This window comes from Panthera onca, chromosome A2 (genome assembly GCF_046562875.1).
Source record: "Panthera onca isolate mPanOnc1 chromosome A2, mPanOnc1 haplotype 2, whole genome shotgun sequence".
NCBI classification, from domain to species: Eukaryota; Metazoa; Chordata; class Mammalia; order Carnivora; family Felidae; genus Panthera; species Panthera onca.
The window spans coordinates 167,318,082-167,342,137 of NC_138340.1; the positions used below are offsets into that span (position 1 = coordinate 167,318,082).

Consider the following 24,056-nt stretch of genomic DNA (forward strand, 5'->3'; position numbering starts at 1 on the left):
ATCCCACCACAGGTAAGAGTGCCTTTGTAGAACTGTGGAAGCCATCACCAGAGGGTAAGGGACCCGGAAGGACTGTCGCCTGCCCATGGGTCCGGTAACAGGGATCACTTTGGTTCAAGCTGTGGACCCCAAAGTGGCCCATGAACCTGCTCTGACCCTCTTGGCCAGTCTGTTGAGCCCCCAGAGAGCACTGCCTCAGACAATTACCCACATACAAGAGAACCTTTGGGAAGTCCAGGTTTCCCAAGGAAAAGTTCCATGACGCCCACAGGAATGCTTTGGAGAGGGTCAGAGGAGGAGTTAGACTTTACCCATGTCACCCTGCCCCAAGGAGGCACTCAGGGCCAAGAGAGGTCTTCTCCCCCATGATTTCTCCTGCAGGGGAATGTGAAAGCATGTGAGTGAGCACCCAGCCTCCTTGTCTGCGTGGGATGCTGCCAGAGAGGCTCCTCCTTCCATCCCGAGTACTGAGTCATGAAATGCATAATGGGGGGTTGGGCGGGTAGGGGGAAAAGAAGCTGGAAGTGCAGCAGACAGGGCTCTCGGAGGGCAGGAAAGAGACAAGGGTCCTACTGACTGTGCTGTGGCCCCCATTAAGAAGCCCCCCTGGGGGTGCCTCACCTGCATATCCCCCCCCCAAGCGGCCCCCAGTGCTACATGTGCCTTGCCTACACCCTGCGGCTGGCTCCCTGTGCACACTCCTGATGGTGAGTGCAAGCTCTGGCAGGCAGCTAGTGAGCACATGCAGAAAGCCAGCCCCAATCTGTGGGTGAAGGAGAGACCACAGGCTTGAGCTATGGCTTCACCATTGGGAAAGCCAAAGGAAGGCCATCAGCACCCAGCCGGGAGCCATCCAGAATCCAGAGAAGGCATCCGAGCATAAGAATTCAGCCACAAGAGGGAGCAAGACCTGTGGGGTAGGAGAGAAAGCCTCTGAGCCCAGAGCAGGGCTGTGACAGAAGGTACTGCTCTCCTGAGGCCAGCCAGCAAAGAACAGGAGGCAACTGCTACTTTGCCATGAAGACAGCAACACGGGACCTCAAGGAACTTGAAAACCAAGGGGACATGATTCCACCAAAGGATCTCAGCAACCTTCCAATAACCAACCCCAAAGACCTAGAGAGCTACACTTTACCTGGGAAAGAGTTCAAAATAGGTGTTTGAAGGAAGCTCGGTGAGGGGCAAGAAAACACAGAAGGAGGGGCACCTGGGTGGCTCAGTCGGTTACGTGTCCAACTTGGGCTCAGGTCATGATCTCACGGTTCATGGGTTCGAGCCCCACATCAGGCTCTGTGCTGACAGCTCAGAACCTGGAGCCTGCTTCGGATTCTGTGTCTCCCTCCCTCTCTCTGCCCCTCCCCCACTCTCTCTCTCTCAAAAATAAAATTTAAAAACTTAAAAAAAACACATCTGAGCATCGGAGCATCTGATGAAATCGGGGAAATGATACATGAACAAAATGACAAGTTCAACAGACAGAAACAATAAAGAACCAAATACATTCTGGAGCAGAGAACAGAGATAGAAAGCATCCCCATCAGATTGGATGAAGCAGAAGGAAGAATCTGTGATCTAGAAGAAAGGAAATTTGAAATTATCCAGTCAGAGGAAAACAAAAAGAAATTTAAAAAAGTGAAGAAAGCATACCGTCCAAGGAAATGGTCTGTGAATTATGAGAGTCTCAGAGGAGAGAGGAGGTAGCACAGAGAAATAGTGACTGAGAACTTCCCAAATTGGCAAGAGATTTGGATAGTCAAGTTGATGAAGTCACCAAACAAATGCAATTTAAAGAGATCTTCCCCAAAAACACATTCTAATAAAACTCAAAAACCAAAGAATCTTAAAAGCAGCAGGAGAAAAACCACACTCACAAGGGAATACCCATGAGGCTGTCGGCAGGTCTCTCGACGGAGACCTCGGAGGCCAGGAGAGAGCAGGACGAAATATTCCAGGTGCTGAAAGGCAGATCCTCCAACGGAGAACACTCTCCCTGGCAAAGGTGTGCTTCAGAGATGAAGGAGACAGACCAGACTGAGGGGGGTCCTCAGCACTAGGCCAGCCTCACAAGAAATGCCACCAGCTCTTCCTCGAGCTGACACGAAAGGGTGCTAATGAGCGACGTAAACGTGTATTGCTGCGCACAACACAGCAGCGAAAGTAGGCGCGCGCGGGCGCATCCAGATTCCTCTAACGCTGTAATGCGGTGGGTGTTAAACTCTTAACTGTCTAGATTAGAGGACAAAAGTATTACAGATAACGATAGGTACAATAGTTTGTTGATGAATACACAATATAAGAAGAGGTCAACTGTGACATCAAAAACATAAAATGGGGGCAGTAAAGGGTAGAGGTTTTGTCTGGGATGGAAGCTAGGTTCTTATCAGTGTAAAATAGATTGTTACATCTATACAAGGTCTTAGCAAGGCTTGCGATAACCCCAAAGCGAAACCCACCAGGAGAGAATGAAGAGGGTCAGAGCGCACCCCTGTGGGAAATCAATTCACAAAGAAAAGCAACAAGAGAGGAGGAAGGAACAAGGAACCACAAAAAGAGCTGTCAAACAACAGGTCACTTCTCCAACCCAAAGGCAAGAAATGGCTAGACGGGCTAAGAAAACAAGATGAACTATACACAGCCCGCGAGACTCACTGCAAGGACACACAAGCTCCGAATGAAGGGGCAGAGAAAGTACTCTGTGTGCACGGAAGCCCAAAGAGAATGGGGATGCCCATGCTTCTCATCTGACAAAACAGACTGTAACTCAAAAGCTATAACAAACAAAAAAGGTAACTAGATAATGTTAGTTATCTAGTTAGGGTGAGTTCATCAAGAGAATATAACAGAAATTAACTCAAAATGGATTAAAGACTTAAATTTAAGACCTGACACCACAAAATTTCTAGAAGAAATCCAGGAAAAGTCTCCTCGACATTGGTTTTTGGCAATGGTTTTCTGGATATAACAACAAAAGCACAGCAACAAAAGCAAAAATAAATAAATGGGACTGTGTAAAACTAGAAAGTCTCTGCACACAGCAAAGAAAACAGTCAACACAGTGAAAAGGCAGTGTACAGAATGGGAGAAAATGTTTGCTCGTCAGATATCTGATAAGGGATTAATTCATATCCAAAACACATAAAGAACTCGTAAAACTTACCCAAAAAATCTGATTAAAAAATAGGCAGAGGAGCCAAACAGACACTTTTCCAAAGAAGACGTCCAGGTGGCTGAGGGACACGCGAACACACGAACAGATGCTCATCATCAGCATCAGGGAAAATGCAAATCGAACCAGAGAAGAGCACCTCGCACCTGTCAGAGTGGCAGTGATGAAAAAGACAAGAAGTACCAAGTGTCGGTGCGAATGCGGACGAAAGGGAGGCCTTGTGCACTGCTGGTGGGAGTATAAATTGATGCAACCTCTGTGGCAAACAGGATGGAGGCTCCTCAGAAAATTAAACATGGGGGGGGTGTGGGGAGCGGGCCCGGGTGGCTCAGTCGGCTAAGCGTCCCGACTTCGGCTCAGGTCGTGATCTCACGGTTCGTGGGTTCGAGCTCCGTGTTGGGCTTTGCAGTGACAACGCTGAGCCTGCTTCGGATTTTCTGTCTCCCTCTCTTTCCGCCTCTCCCCCTGCTCGCTCTCACTCTCTCAAAGCTAAATAAACATTAAAAGTTTTTGAAGGAAATTAAAAATAGAACTTTCAATATGATCCAGCAATCCCACTTCTGGGTGCTCATCTGAAGGACTTGAAGTCAATATCTTGGAGACAGAGCTGCGTTACTCACAGCAGCCAAGACATGGAAACAACGTGCATGTCCGTTGAAAAAAAGAAATCCTGTTTGTGATGACACAGAGGAGCCTCTAAGGGCATTGTGCTAAGTGAAGTCAGTCAACAGCAAATAGCATATGATGTCTCTTACACGTGGAATCTGAAGAAGTCGGACTCACAGAAACAGCACGGTGGTTGCCGGGGGCTGGGGGGAGGGTGTGAGGTGGGGGGACGTTGGCCAAAGGGGGTAAACTTCCAGTTACAAGAAGAGTACGTCCTGGGGTGTCGTGTGCACCGGGCGACTGTCCTCAGAGAGCCCCGTCTCCTGCGCAGCAGTTAGACGCGGTGGCTTTCCTGCTCTCTCCAGCCTGGTCTGCAACAATTCAGCATCAGATGTCTTTGCTGACAAGCAAACGATCATCTTTATTTGAACTTTATTTGAACCTTGGAATATTTGCTTATACGTATATTAAAGTTTGGGGGTTCCGACTATTGTGCCCTTTTAAAGATGAATCGTGTGAGTAGAATACATATTTCACAGTTCGGAAGTACAGCAGCCTAATGGCGAATAGACGTTAGACCCAGGAAGCACCCGTGCGCCCCTGCCTGAGCGGAGAGAGTGGTCATGTCACCCAGAGGGACTTTATAAAAGGCTACCTTGTGTCTTGGTTTGATAGGACACACTGTTTTATAACAATATTTAGATAGCATTTTTCTATGAGAGAAACGATTTTATTACTTTCGTCAAGAAACAAACTTGTATGTTTTAGTTAAAAAAAAAAAATTGAACTGAGTGTTTTCCTTGAAATACCTATAAAAGTATTTTGTTGAACATAAGCTTGCCCAGTAATATGCAGCTTTAAAATCTAGAAAGCTCAGATGAAGATATTTGACATAAAAATACAACTCCTGGTCTTGGTCGCTCATCACCCCTCCTGCCGGCGTTCCAGAGCTAAGCATGTGCTCCCAGAGCTAAGCGGGTGTGCTCAGGTCCAGCTTCAGGAGTTTTCCTAGTAATCCCCCCTTTAGAAAAAGCAAATTCCAAAGCCAGAACGAACAATGACTTAATCAAGGCTCCTCTGGGCGGGAGCCTCACTTTGTAGCTTTGTAATGTAGTCAGTGACATTCCAGAAATGCCAGGTTTTCCTACAGAGGCTCGCCTTTCGCCTTTCCTTTCGGTGCTGCCTTGTGACGCCTGTGCCTTTTCACAGGCCTGTTCGCTTACTGTCCTGCCCACGACCCAAGTGTGCACGGAGCTGCCTGTCCGCGAACGGTGAGAGGTGGCATGTTTGAAGTCTAGAAGCTGGAGAGCCTACAGAGCCAACTGTGCAGGAAGTATATGCTGTCCTCAGGGAGAAAGAAGTCTGCACTCGATAGGAAAGGAAGGCAAAGAGGGATTGCAGTGTGACATTTGAGACACAATAAATGAGGAAGTGCCTGTTTCGTCTCAAGCTTCAAGATCTCGCCGAGATGGGTATGCGTTTAATACCGTGGACTAGGTGAGCTCAGGTCATTCTGTTTTTACAAACTGACCTCTCTTACCTGTAACAGAACTGCGGCCTTGCGTGCTCCTTCCTCTGTTGCGGGGGGATTAACGAGACCTCTCCTTTAGTTTCTGTGCACCAGTTGGGTGTTGACCGATCAATAAAGAGGTGGTCTCTCTACAAATGCTAATGCTTCCATACGCTGAGAATCCCTTTGTTTTTGCAGATTCGCCTTGCTTTAAAAAAATATCACCGGCACATTCCCAACTGACCCAGAGCCAAGTGATGTCGTGTTACAACGTGGGCTCTTTTAAATAGGTTGTGGAAAGAACAGAACAGATCAAACGTTGGGTTTTGTCCCCGAGAGTGTCAGAGAACGAAGCTGGAACCGCCGGGGACGGCGCAGCCATCCTGGGGCTCTCTTGCCACGAGGCTCAGTGAACTCAGGTCAGAGCCGCCCGGAAAGGTCAGGAAAGCCGCTGTGCTCCTGTCCCCGGTGTGAACAGAAAGCCCCAGTGTTGCCCAGAAGGCAGTGGTTGGTCCTTGCCGCCTTTGGTCCTTATCTAGAAATTCTGCACAAGTCATGCGATTGAGGGATGGCCTTTTATTGCTGCAATTAAAACTTTGCAAATGCATTGTATTATCTCCACCCAAGCTAAAAGTCCTGACCGTTGCTTAAAAAAGTAAGGTTAGTGATTTGTCAGATGCTGTGGTTGACTTTGGGGGCCGCCCGCTCCCACACCCTCCTACATGAGATTCCCCGTACTTTTTTCATTTACATCTCACCAAACAGCATAATGGTCTGAAAGTTTGTTTAGTCCTGTGACTGCCTTTATCACACGGAGACGGCAAACATTCTGTTGCTAACTTGAAGTGGCTCCAAGCAGCAAGACTGGGAGGATATTAAACCAGTAAAAGCTTATCAACTGATTCATTGATATGCTGTAAATTCCAGCCTTTTCATTTTGCTTTTGAGGGTGGTCATAAGTCAACACATTAGGAAGCAATTTGCTGACATCCAGACGGATCACTTAGAGAGGCCTCCCGGGCAGACAGAGTTCACCTGGGTACTTTTGTTAGTATATTGTTTTTAATGTTTAGCCAGTAATGTTACTGGTAAATGACCAGTAATTGCTTTACATATCAATAACCTGAACTCTTAGTTGATTTATCCGATATCTGAAGTGTGAGACTTGAAAGGAAAAATGTATGAAGACATTCACTCTCTTTAAAATGGAATAGGTTGTACATTTTGTTCCTGTAGAGTGGATGATATTAACCATTGGTTTAAAAACTAGAACTCAATTGTCTTTTTTTTTTTTTTTTTTTTTTTGGCCAGTTCTTGCCCTTTCAATTACTAAGGGCATCTGACTCTAATAACAGGAAGGAAGTAAAGAAGGACACTGAACACATAAGAATTCGAGATTTAAGAAATAGTTAATCATAGCTACACTTAGGACATGGCTCTGAATTGGCCACAATAGGTGGTGGATAAGTGCACGCTGATCTAACTTGCTAATATCACCCTTGCTGACTTTGAACGTGTGAAGCTACAAGAATAAGGTCACACCGGTTCACTTTTAGAAATTTGCCGTAGATACATAGTGAAGGATCTGCAGTGTATGTATTAACAAGCTAATGTCAATGGTATGATCATAAGCTAAACGCCAAGCTTATTGAATCTTGGTAGTTGGAAGTAGCTTCAAAATCATTCCTCGTTGGCATTGTTCCTTTTTTTAAATCCCAAAAAACACCCTTTAGAATATATACGTTGGGGGATATATGTGTCCTCCTTTCTAATCTACAAACGTACAATCAATTTTTTTTAATGAACGCTAAGGGCCTCAGCGCGAATCAGATTCGTCCCTGAATGTAAGGAACTCCTTCCAGGCACTAAGAAATACACACAGGAAGAGATGAGAGCATCCAGCCCATGACAGGTGCCCGTGAGGGGCCAGAAGTGCTCTGTGAGAGTTGAGAGCCAGCTCATTTGCTATGAGCCCACGCACACCGGGCGTCCTCGCGGTCTTCGGGAGTCATTCGCGCAGGGGAGTCATGGAAACAGGGGAACGTGACAGTGATTCATGGGACTCTGTCAGTGACTTTGGCCGCTTGGGAAATTCCTACAGGGAAGTAATGAGAGGCCCCAGGGGACCTCGGCCTCCAGACAGGCCCAAGATGGGGGGTTGGGGATCAAGGCAGAGGTGGTGAGGGCAGTGCTCCCAGAAGGCCACTCGGGCATCAGAGGAGAGCGGGAGGCAGCCCGGGCTCCTCCCACCACACAGGGCCCCGCCCCCTCGTTCCCACCTGGCCCCTCCCACCTGCAGCCTCCCTCGAAGCTGTCACACGCCCCGCCCCGCACACACCCTGTTCCCCTCTAACTCTGAGCCCCCCACCGGGCTCCCCTTGTTCCCACCCTGCCTTCCTGCACACGGGCACCTGGGTCCGGGGCTGGCCCCGTGTGCACCGTGGGACGGCCACGCTCCCGGCCCGTTCGTTAATCGTGCGGCACGCAGACACTCCACGGTAAAGTTATTCAGCATAGATTGAACACACTGCATTTTAACAGTCCTTAACCACCATTACACATAAAAGGAATTGTTACTTTTCTCATTTATGAAATGCTTTTAATTTCACCTAAGCAAGAAAGTGTGATTTGTTAACAAGTGTGAAAATGACATTACATCTGTTAGGCAGGCTAGTAGATATGAAATATAAATTAAATCACACTGTGGGGCACAGCACTCCAGATGGCTTCCAGTGACCGATGCCTGCGGTTCTGTGCTTTACAAAACCCGTCCAGGTCCCTCCCTGCCCCCCCAGATCCCTAGGGCCAGCTCCTTGAGGGGGGATCCCTCTCTGCTGCACCCACCTTCCCCAGGAGAGACAACAATAACTTGTGTCGTTAACGTCAACTCCAAAAAGTAGCGAGTGTCATAGAAATACAAAGAAATGGAGGGGACAGGAAGTGAAATGGGGAGCACGGGGTTTGGGGCGGGTAGAGATGGGGGTGCAGACACAGACGGGATGGGGAGCAGCTCCCGGGAGCACAGGGGCAGGGTGGGGAGCAGCCGCCGGCTCTTGCTGAGCTGAGGGCACTCGGCAAAGGGCTGGGCTGGCGCAGTCCGGGACCACCGGGACCCTTGTTCCTCGCTGGCCACTACCCGGCTGCCTGCCCACCCCTCATTCTGCCCTGGTGTCTTGTGTCTGCTATTAAATGCTGTTCCAAGCAAAGAAGAATGTTTCAATTATTAGCTTAAATGTTATGCTGTGCGAGGCCAATTTTAAGTGCAAACACGAAAGCATTTAGTTCACGTGTGGAACCTCCAAAAGTACACAGTGTGAGTCTCCTGCCTCATACGTGTATATCTAACGCTTACCCACACAGATAAATTGTCCAATAAAACTGGGTCTGAGCCCTCGGCGCATGGCAGGGAAGGGACCCTGGATGTCCTCGTGTCTCCCCTTCCTTCTGTGCCGTCGCCTCCCATCTAAGTGGCTGCAAGGAAGTGACGTGCCAAAAACAGGACATGAAGGCCGTGTCCAGGAACCAGAATTCAGGAGCGGAAGAGCATGGGGACGGGGCGGGAGCTTGAAGCAGACAGGCTACGACTTTTGCATGTGGGAATGACGCACAGCCTTCAGAAGCCCCAGGACCCCCAATGTGATTAAAACACTAAAGAAGAAGGGCATGTCGAGTGAAGCTACAGCCTTCTCAGAAGTGATGGCAGAAGCCGGAAGACTGAGCACAGCACCTCTGGGACTAGAGTGAGGCACTAACAGCCTTGAATGCCACACACACCAAAGGAGGGTTCCAGCGAGAAGCGTGGCAGGGCGCCCGGCTGGCTCGGTCGGAAGAGCAGGTGACTCCTGACCCCAGGGTTGTGAGTTCAAGCCCCACGCCGGGCATAGAGATTACTTAACAAAAGAAAAAAGAAAAAAGAGAGGCAAAGGAAAGACCGTTTCAGACAAAAATGCCTTCACTAGAGGAGATTCTGAAAGGTGCCTTTCAGGAAGAAAGAAAATGATCCCGGATTCCAAGATGCAAGAAGGGTGAAGTACAAGGTGGTAAAAATGTGGACAAACCTAATAGGCACAGACTCTGTAAAGCAGGACCACTAACGTCTTCTAGCGTAAAAGAGAGGAAGAGACAGCTTGAACACACAGAATCCCCCGCTAACGTGCTCGGGGTGAAAATTCTGACCTCAGACGTTACTCATTTTAATATACATTTGTAGGGTGACTGCTGAAAGAACTGAAATGGAGTTTTAACCTTCAAATTAGCAGAGAGAAAAAGAGAGAGAGAGAAATGTTGGTGGAAGAAAAGAGCAGAGAGAAAAGTAAGCCAATGGCAAGACAACTCGAAAATACAGAACAGGACGGACCAACGTCCCTCTGGATGGATCGGTCAGCACAAGCCCCGTCACATGACTTCGAAGGGACTATTATGTGTGAGAACGAGAATAAGGTATGTAAGATGGGTGCATAGACACACACACAGAAAACGACAGGAAAATCTGGGGTGCTGACATCAGACAAAGCAGATATGAAGCAAAGGCATTGGGGACAGTGACACCCAGGACCTGTGGCACACGCACTCTTTCAAAATACAAATACATCACTTATAAAAACTGACCACAAAAATTCTCATCATAGCATAAGGCATTTAAAACATAGAGGGGCACCTGCGTGGCTCCTTTGGTTAAGCATCTGACTTCGGCTCAGCTCAGGTCATGATCTCACGGTTCATGAGTTCAAGCCCCACGTCGGGCTCTGTGCTGACAGCTCGGAGCCTGGAGCCCGTTTCGGATTCTGTGTCTCCCTCTCTCTGCCCCTCCCCTGCTTGCACTCTGTCTTTCTCTCTCAAAAATAATACGCATTAAAAAAAAAATTAGGGGCACCTGGGTGGCTCAGTCGGTTGAGCGTCCGACTTCAGCTCAGGTCACGATCTCGCGGTCCGTGAGTTCGAGCCCCGCGTCAGGCTCTGGGCTGATGGCTCAGAGCCTGGAGTCTGCTGGATTCTGTGTCTCCCTCTCTCTGCCCCTCCCCCATTCATGCTCTGTCTCAAAAATAAATAAATTCCAAAAAAAAATTTTTTTTTTTAAAAATTAAAAAAAAAATTAAATGTGTACATCATGGTCTCTGACCACCGTGTACATAAGCTAGAAATTTAAAATAATTTTTTAATAACTAGAGATATCTCACACACTTGGAAACACAGAAACAGTTCTAAATAACCCCTTGGTAAAGAAGAAATTACAATGGAAATTAGAAAATATTTTGAACTGAACTGACAGCAAAATACATATCAAAACTTATGGAATATTACTAAAGCAGTATATTTCTTCTATACTCAGTATCTGTTGTAAGTATTTGAGTATAGAATTAGTTTATAATTCTCACATATTATAACATATCCTAAGCATTTATTTACTGTTTTGCTATATGGCACCAGTTAGCATTAAGATTGGCCTACTGAGGGGCGCCTGGGTGGCTCAGTCAGTTAAGCGTCCGACTTCGGCTCAGGTCATGATCTCATGATCTGTGAGTTCAAGCCCCGCGTCAGGCTCTGTGCTGACAGCTCAGAGCCTGGAACCTGCTTCGGATTCTGTGTGTCCCTCTGTCTCTGTCCCTCCGCTGCTCGCCCTCTGTCTCTCAAAAAAAAAAAAAAAAAAAAAGATCCATCCCCCCCAGATTTACTCGCCGCCTCTGCAAAACTGGCCGGGCCATGTTTTCAACAAGTGCTGAGGGAGAGCCTGCCGTGGTCAGGGCACATCCCAGGCCCTTGAGAAATGTAAACATGTTTGAAGACCCTTGAAAAACACCACAGGGCGTCATCAGTGTGAGGCACAGCACCCCCAGCCCCCAAGTTTGTGGCAATAAAGGCAATGAGGCATGTGCCAAGGGCACTGAGGGCAGGAGGAGGTTGGCCTGGGGAGGTGACACTTGGGGGTTGTCCTCACCAGGGCCACTGGGGAGTCACCAGACACAGCTGTTCAGAGTTGTCCCCTCTGTTTGCACCTACCGTGCTTTATCTCAAGCTGTGAGAAGTCATCTATGTGTCAGAACGGCGGGGACTCCTTCAGCCATCCTGGGCAGATACACGTATGTCTGTTATCACATACAACATACACGATAATATGTGTGTGTGTGGCCTCCACATTTATTCTGTTGCCCTCTGAAGTGACCTCGGACAGCTCAGTGATACCTCAACAGCTGGAGTTGGGCACTCACACTCCCAGGTATGATAAAGAAAGCTGTGTTAAATAACTTTGACTCTTAAAAGTAAGCAGGTGACTTCTGTGACAGCAGCCCTCCGTCTCCGGAGAGACAGTTCAGATGCAGCTATCTGTGGCCCCCAGGCTCCGTGCCCCAGGTCGGGGGTAGGGCTGAGACTCCCGGGGGTGCCGCTGCTCCCAGGACTAGGCTTGAGAACCGGCACCCAAATCAACCACTCTCACACTCACGCACCTTCTCCAGACAGCACTTCTGTGCTCGAAATAATTTTAGAACATGCCTTATAACCCGAAATCTTTTGTAAGGTCTGGAATAGAATGTGACCCCTTTTTTTTCTGAGGCATAATTTTGGAGGAAGAAAAGATCTTACATTCCAAGTATGTATGAGGAATCGCTCTCACTTCAAGAGAACTCACTCCCAGGGCACATGGACTGTGCAATAGGAAGTTGAAGGCAGTCATACAGATTTCCGAGGAATTCTCCCTTTTACATGGTAGGGACGCGCCTACCCTCGGTCATTTGTATAGAGGTTATCAAATAGTCAAAAGGCCAAAACACAAAGGAAATAAAACTCAAGGCCCTACGAGACACGGCCTGCTGACGAACGTAAGCCACAGTGACGATTACAGTCGGTGTGGGAGAGAACGTGATTGCTAAAGAGAAGAGCATGTTCCTCCGGGCCTCTCAGCACAGGTGTTCCCTGATTTACGATGGCACCAGGTCCCCGTAAACCCATCGTACGTCAAAAACATCATTAAGTCAAAAATGCATTCGGTACACCTAACCGACCCAAGACCCCAGCTTAGCTCAGCCGGCCTTGACTGTGCTCAGAACGTTCACGTTGGCCTACGGTTGGGCAGAATCATCTAACGCAAGCCTCTTCTACAACAAAGTGTCGAGTATCTCCTGTGATGCACGGAGGGCTGCACTGGAAGGGACGGGAATGGCTGTGCGGGTGCAGACGGCGGTCGGTGTGTCGGCTGTTGACCCTCGTGATCGCGTGGCTACTGGGAGCCATGGCCACCGCCCGGCATCACGGGGGAGGATCAGACCGCCTATCACTAGCCCCGGGAAAATATTGAAATTCGAAATTCGAAGTATGGCTTCTACTGAGTGTGCACCACTTCCACACCGTCGTAAAGTTGAAAACTTTAAAGTCAAACTGCTGTAAGTTCGGGGGCGTCTGTATGGCTAAAAAACAATTGCAAACAAACCCCCGAAACACAAGTGCCTGGAAGATTCAACCGTCAGCCATGCGGACGCCTGTCGTGGCACAGCGCGGCCTTTCCCTGACACTCGGCGCTCGTCCTTATAACACCCGGGGACGAAGGCCGGCGCGGGCTCGCTCACCACAGCCGCCCCTCCCTTCCTGTGTGTCCCCTCGTCGTCTTGTGGGAGGGAGAAGAATCAGAGGGCACACCACATCCCTGAGGGCACCTTGTGAGGTCTGACCTTGGAGAAGCAGCCCCGGAGGTGACTTAAACACTGTGTTCAGCCGGGTCGGTCCACATCAGGGACACACGAGACGTCCACAGACCAGAACACTCGAAAGCTGGAAGTCCCGCGCATCCAGGATGTGTCCCCCGCATCACATCTAATTGTCTCTGAGATTCCGATAGGCTCAGTTTGCCTCACCAAGCCCGACGACGTGGGACGGACCACATGGGTCCCTCGATCAGGACTCCTCCAACTGCTGGAGCAAACGCCCCCCAAACTTCAGTGACCGAAAGTAGGAGCCTCGGTGCCGCCCACGAGTGCGGCGTGCCGGCCGGTAGGATGCGGGCACCGTCCCCCGCAGCCCCGTGCCCCGCCGTCCCTGGGGCCCCGAGACCCCACCTCCACGTGGAAGACCTATGCCGCGCGGCCTCACCTGGCACAGGAGGGATGGGAGTCACGGTTTCCAGATGAGACGGCAACTTCTGAAGACAGCTCTGTGCTGGGAAGGGGGGGGGACGGCAAGAGGGCAGGCGGGTGGCGGCCACCAGCGTCACCCCCTGGCACAGGCGATTCCATCGCTACCCAGAGCAGCCTGCAAGTATCTTACAAGCAGCCACTGCTACGGCCCCAGGTGAGCTAGCTCTCCGAGCCTCGGGCGCTGCGATCGGCACAGACGCGGTTCTTCCCGGCGAACGAAGGCCCCCACGAGCCCTCAGGCCGTGCTGTCCAGTCCCGGCAGTCACAAGCCTCCGGCGCTTGTCAAGACCCTGACGTGAGGCCAGGGAGGCCAAATCGACACGTGCTAGACACGCTCAGGAGCTCAAAGACTGAACAAGAGAAAAGAATAAAGCGTCTCGTTAATAGTTATTCACGCGATACGTCTTTGAAATGGTAACATTCTGGATGTGTTGGGTAAAGCAAGATATTACAATTAACTTCACCTTTTCAAGGACTTTACAAAGCGTGGTTCCTCCACGTCTGGGGTTCGTGTTACATTTCCGCAGGACGGGGGTGACCCAGAGCAGCCAGCCCCGGGTCTTACCTTTTAGAAAGTTCTAAAAACAATTTTACGAAAAGGGCTTTTTCTAAGCGCGTCGCACACTGTCTTGAGAAGACAAAGGAAAGGAAAATAATAAGAGCAAGTACAGTCCTCTCGCCAAAACCCCTTCTTCTAATTTGAGTAGAGTCGACACACAGCGTGCAAAGTGGTGATTGCACAAGCGTGTGCGTCATGCCCTGCTCTCCACGCGTGTAACTGCCATCTGTCACCGCACGAGACCGCCACAGCATCGGTGGCGGCATCCCCCACGCCGGCCTTTTCTTCCCGGGATTCGTTCATCCCATAATGAGGAGACTCCGTCTGGCCCTCCCCCTCCCCCCTTCCCTCGGGATGTTCACGTTTTTTAGATTCCACACACGAGTAAAATCGCACGGCATCTGTCTTTCTCAACCTGACTTATTTTGCTCAGCACGCTACTCCCTAGGTACATCCGTGTTGTCTCGTCCTCTTCATGGCTGTGTGCTACTCCTGTGCGTGTGTCAGTGTCTGTATGTTACGTCTTCTTTATCCACTCGCCCGTGGATGGACACCTGGGCTGCTTCCGCGTCTCGGCCTTCGTGAAAAATGCCGCAGTAAACACAGGGGGGCGTGTATCTTCTCAAACTGGCGTTTTCATTTTCTTTGGGCAAATACCCAGTAGTGGAACTATTGGCTCAGACGGCATTTTGACCTTTTGAGGAGCCTCCGTACCGTTTCCCACAGTGGCTGCCCCAGTTTATACTCCCACCAGCATGCGTGAGGGTTCTTCCCCAAAACTCTCTGATAGAAACCATTCACTCTGCCCCCACCCCTGCCCTAGTTGTTTCTGGTCTTTGCCTTTCCTCTTACTCTAATAATCCAGATCTCCACAATCTAATTGGAAACATGAAACTATTCTCCCTTCCAAGCACATCTAACGAGATGTAACGAGCCCTCTGCAATCACGAAATCGCTCTTCTATCTAGGCTTTGCTCCCAATGTGTTTGTTCCTGGAAAATCATGCAGGACTTACGGGAAGATGGGCAAGCCGTCTAAAACCCGAACTACTGCAATCGAAACACCAGCAAAACAAGAGCTGTCTCACTAAAAACCCCACGAAAGATTTAGACATGTTAGATTTCTAATAAACCAAAATTCCTACGGCTTTCCCTTTTTGAAAAGGAGCAATGGCATCTTGACAGAAGAGCACGTACAGAAAAGCTGAAGATTCCTCACTTTGGAGAAATCCGGGAGAATCACACAGTAAATATTGCCAAGGCCGCACACGGCCAAGCAGAGTCCAGGGGAGGAGAGGAGAGTGAAGGATGTCATGTTAAGCTAGTTTGCAAGTTAGCACGTGCTACCAAGTAGCGGCTCACAAACGAGCATACTGCGAGTCCCTGTGACTCCCGCGGCATCTAGGCGTGCCCCCTCCTACTCGTCGGATCTGAGCAAATTCCAGCTGCAAACACACGTCTAATGGCTTTGCTTCCCCCCGGCGATTCCAGCTCGTTGCCATCAGAAGGCGATAGCACATCATCCCACAGCCAGCTAAAACCATTCGTCCCGAGATCACTGTTTTTCTAAGTCCTTTTGTATCAAAAATGCAGTACTTCATATTAAAAAGTAGTACTTTATAAAAAGAACTGAGCAGGGGAGGGGCCTTAGAGAACTCTAAGGACAATACTTTCAAAAGCAAACCACCTTAAAGTTGGAGATAAAATGTACTATGCTGCCTCCATACGGTCGACTAGCAAGGGAAATGGAATTTTAAACTAAGTCCTAAAGATCCGTAGCGAGGGGGTGTGCAACTGTCCATAAATTGATTACCCCCCATAAAGAGATTTTTGAGGTCCTCAGGCAATGGGAGTTTTCAAATTATGATGTTAGGGCTTGGTGAGAAAGGCAGAATGCCTAAGGAGTTTACAAGAAGGGATAATCTTTCTCTTGGATTTCTTTTTTTTTTTTTTATGGTCACGCTAAAATGATCGTTCATAACATGCAGCCCCAGGGGGAAGGCAGCTGGGGGCAGAGGGCTGGCAAGAGCACTGCCTCCAGTGTCGCTGGCCCTCGGGCCCTGCGGCAGCCAGCGCGGTGAGGGCCGGCTTGAGCACAGGAGCGAGGGCTGCGGGGCAGGGCCACAGTGGCACTGATCCTGAGCGATTCTAATGCCTCTCTCCTCTCCACTTCCTTTTCCCTCTTATGTCTTCTCAACTTTTAGTTACAGCGTATTCCTTTTAGCAACCACCAAGACTTACAACCAGGTGAACCTTTGTGAACCTCTTTGCATAAACTACCCGAACATGGCTCTGTTAAGTAAACATCTGTATGTCTGTTTCCCCAAAAAGTCTTTTATTTAAATGTTTGGTTTTTTGAGAGAGAGGGAGGGGAGGAGCAGAGAGACAGGGAGACACAGTGTGAGCCGGGGAGGGGCAGAGAGAGAGGGAGACAGAGAATCCCAAGCAGGCTCTGCACTCACTGTCAGCCCAGAGCCCGACACTGGGCTCAAATTCACGAGCCCTGAGATCATGGCCTAAGTGGGAATCAAGAGTCAGATGCTTAACCGACTGAGCCCCCCAGGCGCTCCCCTAAAAAGTCTCATTCAAAGGTAGAGACCTGAGGAAAGTTAGCAAAAAAAGGCCGTCAGAGTTCAAGAAGAGGCTTCCCTTCCGCCTCCGTGTAGAATTTCACCCGGCGTTAGCCCGCTGCCTCCCGTGTCCTTTCCAGTTCACAGAAATCAGCCGCCGCATACTGTGCTCCTACAACACAAACATAGAAGAGCTGTTTTCGGAAATCGACCACTGCCTGGCCATAAACCGAAGTGTTCTTCAGCAGCTGGACGACAGGTGTGGCCACGAGCTCACCGACGGAGACTGGGAGAAGATCCAGATCCGGGTAGGCTTGGGTCACTAACCGGAAGCAGCGGCGCCCCCAGGAGTCTGGGTGACATTAGCGGGGAGACTTGGGGACCTGGTGGTGCCAGATCCGTGCTTCCAGCCCCGGCTGTGCCTGAACCGGCGGGAGGGGGCGGGGGGCGGTCCTTGAACCTTCGTTGTCCAGTCTGGGGTGAGGTCAAGGCCCTTCAGCCGGAAACTGCTTTGATGATGCCTTTTTGTGAGCAGTGAGAACACCAAAGGGAAAACACCGCCCCACGTGTTACTTTCCTGGTTTTCCTTCAAGCCCGGGCCTGCCCTCCTCTTGCATCTGTAGTAGCCATGGAAGAAAGGGACACTCTGAATTCAACAGAGGAAAAACTCACTTAGAAAATGATGAAAATAGGAAAATCTATAAAGAAAGTTCAGCAGCTATCCAGGGTCAAGGATTTTGAAAAGGACTACTCTTTATTGCTTAATTAAAAGGAAATCTATGTCATTAATGTTCAGTATTTTATGAAGTATTTTTGTTTGTTTTAAAATTGCTTATCACACGGGCACCTGGCTGGCTCGGTCAGAAGAGCATGCAACTTTTTTTTTTTTTTTTTTTTTAAGTTTATTTGAGAGAGAGAGAGAGAGAGAGAGAGGGCGCACAAGCAGGGAGGGTCAGAGAGAGGGAGAGAGAATCCCAAGCAAGCTCCACACTGGCAGCATGGAGCCCGATGCGGGGCTCAAACTCATGAACCGTGGGATCATGACCTGAGCTGAAGTTGGACGCTTAACCAACTGGGCCACCCAGGCTCCCCAAGAACATGCAACTCTTGTCTTGGGGTCGTGAGTTTGAGCCCCACACTGGGTGTAGAGATTACTAAAAAAAAATTGCTTCGGCCGTGAGTTACTATCCCTTTCCGTATTTCACAAGAGTAGCAGTATATGTGCAATTAGTGTTATTGGAACACAAGATGGAACTTCATTTCTAGAATATCCCTGTCTCTTGGTATATGGTTCTCCCTTAAGTTCAGGAAGCTTCCCTTCACACCCTGCACAACCAACTCACTCCCTGTCCTGTGCTGCAGGCTCTGCACCGGGAGACCCATGAGTGTCCCATCTGTCTCACCCCGCTCCCCACCAGCGGCGACTGTCGCCAGGACCCGGTGGAGATGCTCTGCGGCCAGCCTTCCCGAGAGATGGTCCTCCTGTCCTGCTCACATGTGTTTCACCACACGTGTCTCCTTGCCCTGGAGGAGTTCTCCCTGGGAGACAGCTCTCCTTTCCATGCCTGCCCCCTCTGCCGCTCTTGCTATCAAAAGAAAATTCTGGAATGTTGAATTCATAGTCAGGGAAAACTATCATTCCTGGGGGGGACGTTTACCTTAATTTTGGGTAAACTGTATGGGTTTGGGGTTAAGTGCTATGGTGTAATCTGTTCTCCAATGAAACGTGTTTTTACTAGCTGTATGTAGGAACCCTAAATATATTTCTAGAGCTGACAACCTACCCAGTTTTAGTCTTTAGTCTATAAAAATTTCAAAGTGATAAGCTTAATCAGTTGAAACAAGTGAGGGATGGATAAAAGTCGAGTTTCAGAGGTTCCATACTTGAGTGATTTCCTGTGCTTCTTAGGTGATCAGTTGGGATTGCTCCTAGCAGCAAGATCACTCTCGTCCCTTCGTGGTCATCTGGTTACCTGGCCTGTCTCCACGGAGTTCTGGTTGACACTGGGTCGGGCCTGCCAGGATGGCCTGTGCACGTGACTGCATACACACAGCGACCAGGTGCCCCACGAGCTGGGAACCTAAAAACACTCCTTAAATTGTCTTAGAAACACTCCTTGCCATTCCTAATTCTCGTTTTGTAGTAATTGCTTTATTTCTATGTGATAAATGGCTATTGTACGTCAGCGCTTCTGATATGTGAACCCAAAGTATAAAAATAAAATATACAGTGGCATTCGGCACCAGGAGATGGTAAGTCACGTTCATTGACTTCGAGCCGTACTGTTCTAGCTGGTGCGTGTGGACATCCATGGATGTCTGCTTGGATCGGAAGGGTGTGACTGTGCTCTCCTCTTCCCGGGACCTTGCTGGTTCGCAATAGCGAAGTACAGTTGTACAGGCCAAGTATCCCCCTGCCTTAGCAGGTAAGGCCCCAGATCTCAGTGGCTTGCAAAGAAGCCTGTTCCTCCTGAACCCCACAGCCCACTGGTGGTTGGGAGGGGGGACGGGTGCTGACGGGGTGCTGTAAGAAGCCTCTGGCTCCCCGGCTCCTTCCGACTTCTGTCTCATGGCTCCTCTACCCTGAGTCCGTGAACGTTCTCATCACTGGGGAAAAGCAGGCAGAGGTGCTTACCGGGTCGAGCTTGGGCGTCCGGGCACACGTCGCCACGGCAACAGCTAGCCGCAGGGCAAAGAGACCGGAAGCGGGAGCCCAGGAGGAGGAAGACGTGGGTCGCCAAGCCCAGGTGCACACGTGTCAGGGGTGCGGAACAATCCTGACATCATGTGGAAAGGAATACTAAAATGTATATTCCTTTCTTTTAATCTCATCCTTTCAAAATGCTCGTCTGATAGGTTTTTTTTATAAATAGCTTTATAAATACCTATCACTTACGAATAAATACACATATATTGGAGTGTGCTCAAACATTTTGTAAATGATGGGGCACCCCACTGCAAAATTTGGACAAGCGAAATTTGTCCAAAATTTGTTAACAGTCTTCTCCCACTCATCCACAGGGGACATGCCCCAAGACCCCCAGTAGATGCAGAAAACCACAGATGGTACCAAACCCTATTTTCCTACTGCATCTTCTCCTATACATACATACCGATGATGAAGTTTAGTTTATAAATTAGGTTGTAGTAAAAATTAATACCAAAAAATAAACAGAACAATGTACTGTAATAAAAGTCACGTGACGGTTTCTGTCTCAGAATATCTTACTGTGCTGTGCTCACCTGGTGAGGAGGAAGTTGGAAGGTCTAATGCCCACATGACGAGGTGGGGCGAGGCGAGCGATGCGGGCACTGTGATGGAGCGTCCAGCTCTTACGGGTCTTCTGATGATCCGTCAGGAGGCTCATCCGCTCTGGGATCATAGGTGACTGGGTAACTGAAACTGTGGAGAGAGAGACTACAGATGGGGGGGGGGAGGTGGGGACCAGCTGTAAACTGGACAAGCTCTAAACAGTGAGTAAGCACTTCTGTCCTGAGACGGCGGAAGTTAGCAGCTCCCAGCCTTCCACGTCCACCCAGAAGGCCGATGACGTGCACGCCTCTCCGTCCACGCCCTGAAAGGCAGAGCAGAGCCGTGCGGCCAAGGCCTGGGTAGTCTGATCCCACTGCCCCCTGGAGGGAGAGTCCAAGGCTGCATGGGTCACTCAGTGATGGCGAGAGTCCACTGAGGACCGTGTATGGCCACATCCCAGTGCTCCTGTTCCTCGGGACGATGACTGGGTCTTACTGTCCAGACTCCCTGCACTCCTGGCTGCCTTCTGAGCCCATTTCTCGAGCTCTCCCACTGAATCTGTGCTGCCACACATCCTTCCAGTAGCCTGTTTTCCCGCCAGGTGGACAGAGTCCACTTCTGCTCTGTGCAGCCAAGTACATGACTGACATAGGAATTATGAGTTGTGGACGAGACACAGGAAAATCAGCGGGGATGGCATCTGGAATGGGTCGTCACTGGGGACGAGGGCAGTGAAGATCTTGTGAGTGTTCAGGGACGAGTCTCAGGCAGCTGTGACGATGTGAAAGCAGGTATTTTTCTTATTGAAAAGCCTCCTGGAATGGCATTCCCACCAAGACTTGGGGAGACCCAAGTTTCAACCACAGGACAATGAACAAGGATGCAGTGGAGTAGCTGCTTCTCTGGACAGTTTGACGATGACACATTTTCAGGTCAAGTCACAAAAACCATGCAGACTTTCATACGATTACATCACAGCTTCAGGTCTCTTGTATGAGAACTGGGTCGCTGACCAAGAGAGCGCGGGAAGTCAGTAGAAGACTTGGGAAAGGAAAATTGTGTGATGCTATTTAAATCCATCATCGTAATCGTTTTCACATCTCCAAGTGACTGGGTACGTGCTTTATTACCATTTTGATTAGTAAATTCCAGTTTTGTTTCATGGGACCAGGGAATGGGATTTGCCAGTCCGGTTGCTGTAACAGTGCCTCTAACAACTAGCATTTATTTCCTGTATGTTGGGTGGGTTTGGCTGCACTGTGGGGGGCTCAGCCGGGCTCGGCTCCAAAGTGTGAGTTACGTCCCGCCACGTTCCCTGAGCTTTGTAAATTTGGTTTCTGACCTGCAACCAAAGACTTGTGATGAATATAAGAAGGCATAAATGAAGGTGGAACCAAAGAGGGGGAGGAAACAAGAGTGGGAACAGGGGGAGGGGGGACAGGAAGGAGGGGTGAGCCACGCACCACAGACACCCACGCGCACTTCCTTCGGCAGCAATCACTGCCCGTTCGGTTCTGAACTTCTGAGCAGTGGGCCCAAAGAGGAAACCCGTGTCTGTTACACAATTCATAACGTCCATGAGTTGGAAACAAGGCAAGTGTTCAGAAAAGAGGGACTAGTCTTTTTCCCCTTTTGAGACACGTGTCCCCTTTCTTCTGTTTTTCGAGTTGGTGACGGGGGTGGCCATGGAGGAGCGCCATGCAGGTCTCGCTTCCAGAGAGCTGAGAGGGGTCGGCCAGTGGACGTCTTCCAGCCACCGTCCCTTCAGAGCCGCCTGCGTGCTCCTGCCTAGGCCACGGGCTTCCGGGCTGTCCCTCCCTGCCACAGGGGAGCGCACCGCTCACGGGGACACGTATCCCTACCTCGTGGATGGCCACTGCTTGCACTCAGACATGGCTTGTACCACAAAGACAAAATGACAGGACACGATAAACAGAATGGTGTTCACCTCAGATATGCAGTGGTGAGTTTCACGGGGCCGATTCTGTAAAACGTTCCCCTGTAGCACGGCCACACCGTGGTCAATGACAGCAATTTCTGTGACGCCCGCTTGGGTGCAGTCTGCCGGGCATGCTCTCTGTGGTGGATCTGGCTGGTCTGGAATTTCCGTAGGGCGTGCTGACCGTGCTGACTTCAAGTAGTTCTGGCGGGAAACCACTTCTCGTGCCGTTTTCACAAATACCGGTTGGCAGTTAGGTTCAAAATGCAGTCCCTCGTAAGTAGCAGGAGTGTTTGCTTCTCTCGTGCAGTATAATCTGTATGTGTGTTGACACGCCTTGGTGGACGAGAGCGTGTTAAATACAGTTAACTGCCTCCCGGAAAAGCCGAATGCCCAGGAAGGGTATCTGCGGACGGGGCTGTTCTGAGCCCTCTCTGACCTGAGGCGGGCCACCAGCAGCCCCGGAACTGGTGAGCACAGCCTAACGTCTAGGAAGCCGAGTCACCGTGTTGCACGCCTGAAACGAACGTGACGCTGTGTGTTGACTCTACTCAAAAACTGTTTTCGACAAAAAATGCAAGCAAAGAAATAACACGTGCATCTGGTCTCTCATTCTGGCAAACCAGGCAAACTCACGTGCCTTCTGCAGCCAAGCAGGTAACAGATTGGTGAAGAAAGCAGCTACTGTCGCCATGATTCCAAGATGTGGAACTTAACGTTGCCAGGTCTTCTAGCCGTCAAACAGCCTCTCTCAGCCAAACGATGTTTAACTTTTTGGCACCGACAACAACATGGCATTGGCATAAAAATAAACCGGTGAAACAGGCAGCCCGGAAACAAACCCACGCGCATACGGTCAGTTAATTTATGACAAAGGAGCCGAGAACATACCATGGGGAAGGAACATTCCCCTCAATAAATGGTGCTGGGAAGCTGGATAGCCATGTGCTAAACATGGAACTGGCCCACTCCTTTACAGCATACACAAACGTCAGCTCAAAATGGATTAAGGCCTTGAACGTAAGACCTGAAACCATAAAATTCATAAAACACACAGGGGGTAAGCTCTTTGACATCGGTCTCAGCGATGACTTTTTGAGTCTGACACCAAAAGCAAAGACACCAAAAGCAAACAAAAAAGCTTCTTCACAGCAAAAAAACAAAAAAAAAAAAACAAAAAAAAACAAAAAACAATCAGCAAAATGAAAATGTTTGCAAATCATAACCTGCTACGGGGTTAATATCCAAACTATATAAAGAACTCATCCAGTTCAATAGCAAAACAAACAATCCAATTTAGAAAGGGGCAAATCTAAATAGGCACCTTCCCAAACACACACGGATGGCCAGCAGGCACACGGAGAGACGCTCTGCTGGTGGGAGTGCACACCGATGCAGCCACTATGGAAAGCAGCAAGGAGATTCCTCAAAAAATTACAAACAGAACTACCATGTAATCCAGCAACTCCACTTCTGTGTACTTGTCCACAGAAAACGAAAACACTAATTCGGAAAGGTATCAGCACCTCCATGTTCACTGCAAGGGTCCGTCGATAGGTGAGATGTGGTACACGTGTACAACAGAATATTGTTCAGCTACAAAAAAGGGAAATCCTGCCGTTTGGGACATGGATGGACCTCATGCTAAATAAGACAAAGGCAAATACCATCGGATCTCTATATGTAGAATCTAAAAAACAACAACAAATTCACAGATACAGAGAACAGATTGGTGGTTGCCTAAAGTAGGGAGTAGGTAGGCGAGATGGGTAAAAGTGATCAAAAGTACATACTTCCAGTTATAAAATAAGTCCTTCAGATCTAATGGACAGCACAGCAAGGATGGTTAATACTGTGTTGCATATTTGGAAGTTGCTGAGAGTAACTCTTAAAAGTTCTCAAGAAAAAAAGTGTGTAACTGAATGGTGATCATTTCACTATATATATATATATATATATATATATATATATATATATATATATATATTCAGTTACCCACATATATATATCTACACAATCATTATATATATACATATATATATATATATATATATATATATATATAATCGTTATGTTATGCACCTGAAACTAATGTATGACATTTTAATTAAAAAAAGACACTGAGGTTACAACTATAAATGAAAATACCTGACACAACGAGGGTATTGTGGAATTCTTGCGATTCATTAATGTTGACTCAATTTTTAAAATGTTGAACTCGTAAAATCACATTTTGAGTTAAGCATAGCCCGCAGGTCACTTGTTTGCCATCTATACGTTACACAGACAAGCTGGGGACAGGGACACGAAGATCAACTCCCTATAATGTGA

The 24,056-nt window shown here is 48.9% G+C and overlaps 2 protein-coding genes across 12 annotated transcripts in view; one reads left to right on the top strand and one right to left on the bottom strand.

Annotated features, from left to right (window-relative positions):
- RNF32 (ring finger protein 32) overlaps nucleotides 1-18,782 on the top strand; it is a 37,603-nt gene extending 18,821 nt beyond the window's left edge. For 7 of the 11 annotated variants that reach the window (XM_060633490.3, XM_060633494.3, XM_060633489.3 and 4 more), the window contains 2 exons: nucleotides 16,674-16,841; nucleotides 17,896-18,782. In XM_060633490.3, coding sequence (XP_060489473.2) covers nucleotides 16,674-16,841; nucleotides 17,896-18,147 — 420 coding nt within the window. In that variant the 3' untranslated portion in view covers nucleotides 18,148-18,782. Of the gene's footprint in view, nucleotides 1-4,981; nucleotides 5,455-11,438; nucleotides 11,461-16,673; nucleotides 16,842-17,068; nucleotides 17,323-17,895 lie in introns of those variants that run through there. The other 4 variants (XM_060633495.3, XM_060633496.3, XM_060633501.3 and 1 more) reach the window with 4 other exon arrangements.
- The window catches only part of LMBR1 (limb development membrane protein 1), a 194,745-nt gene that overhangs the window by 12,052 nt on the left and 158,637 nt on the right, over nucleotides 1-24,056 (bottom strand). The gene's annotated exons all lie outside the window — the stretch shown is intronic.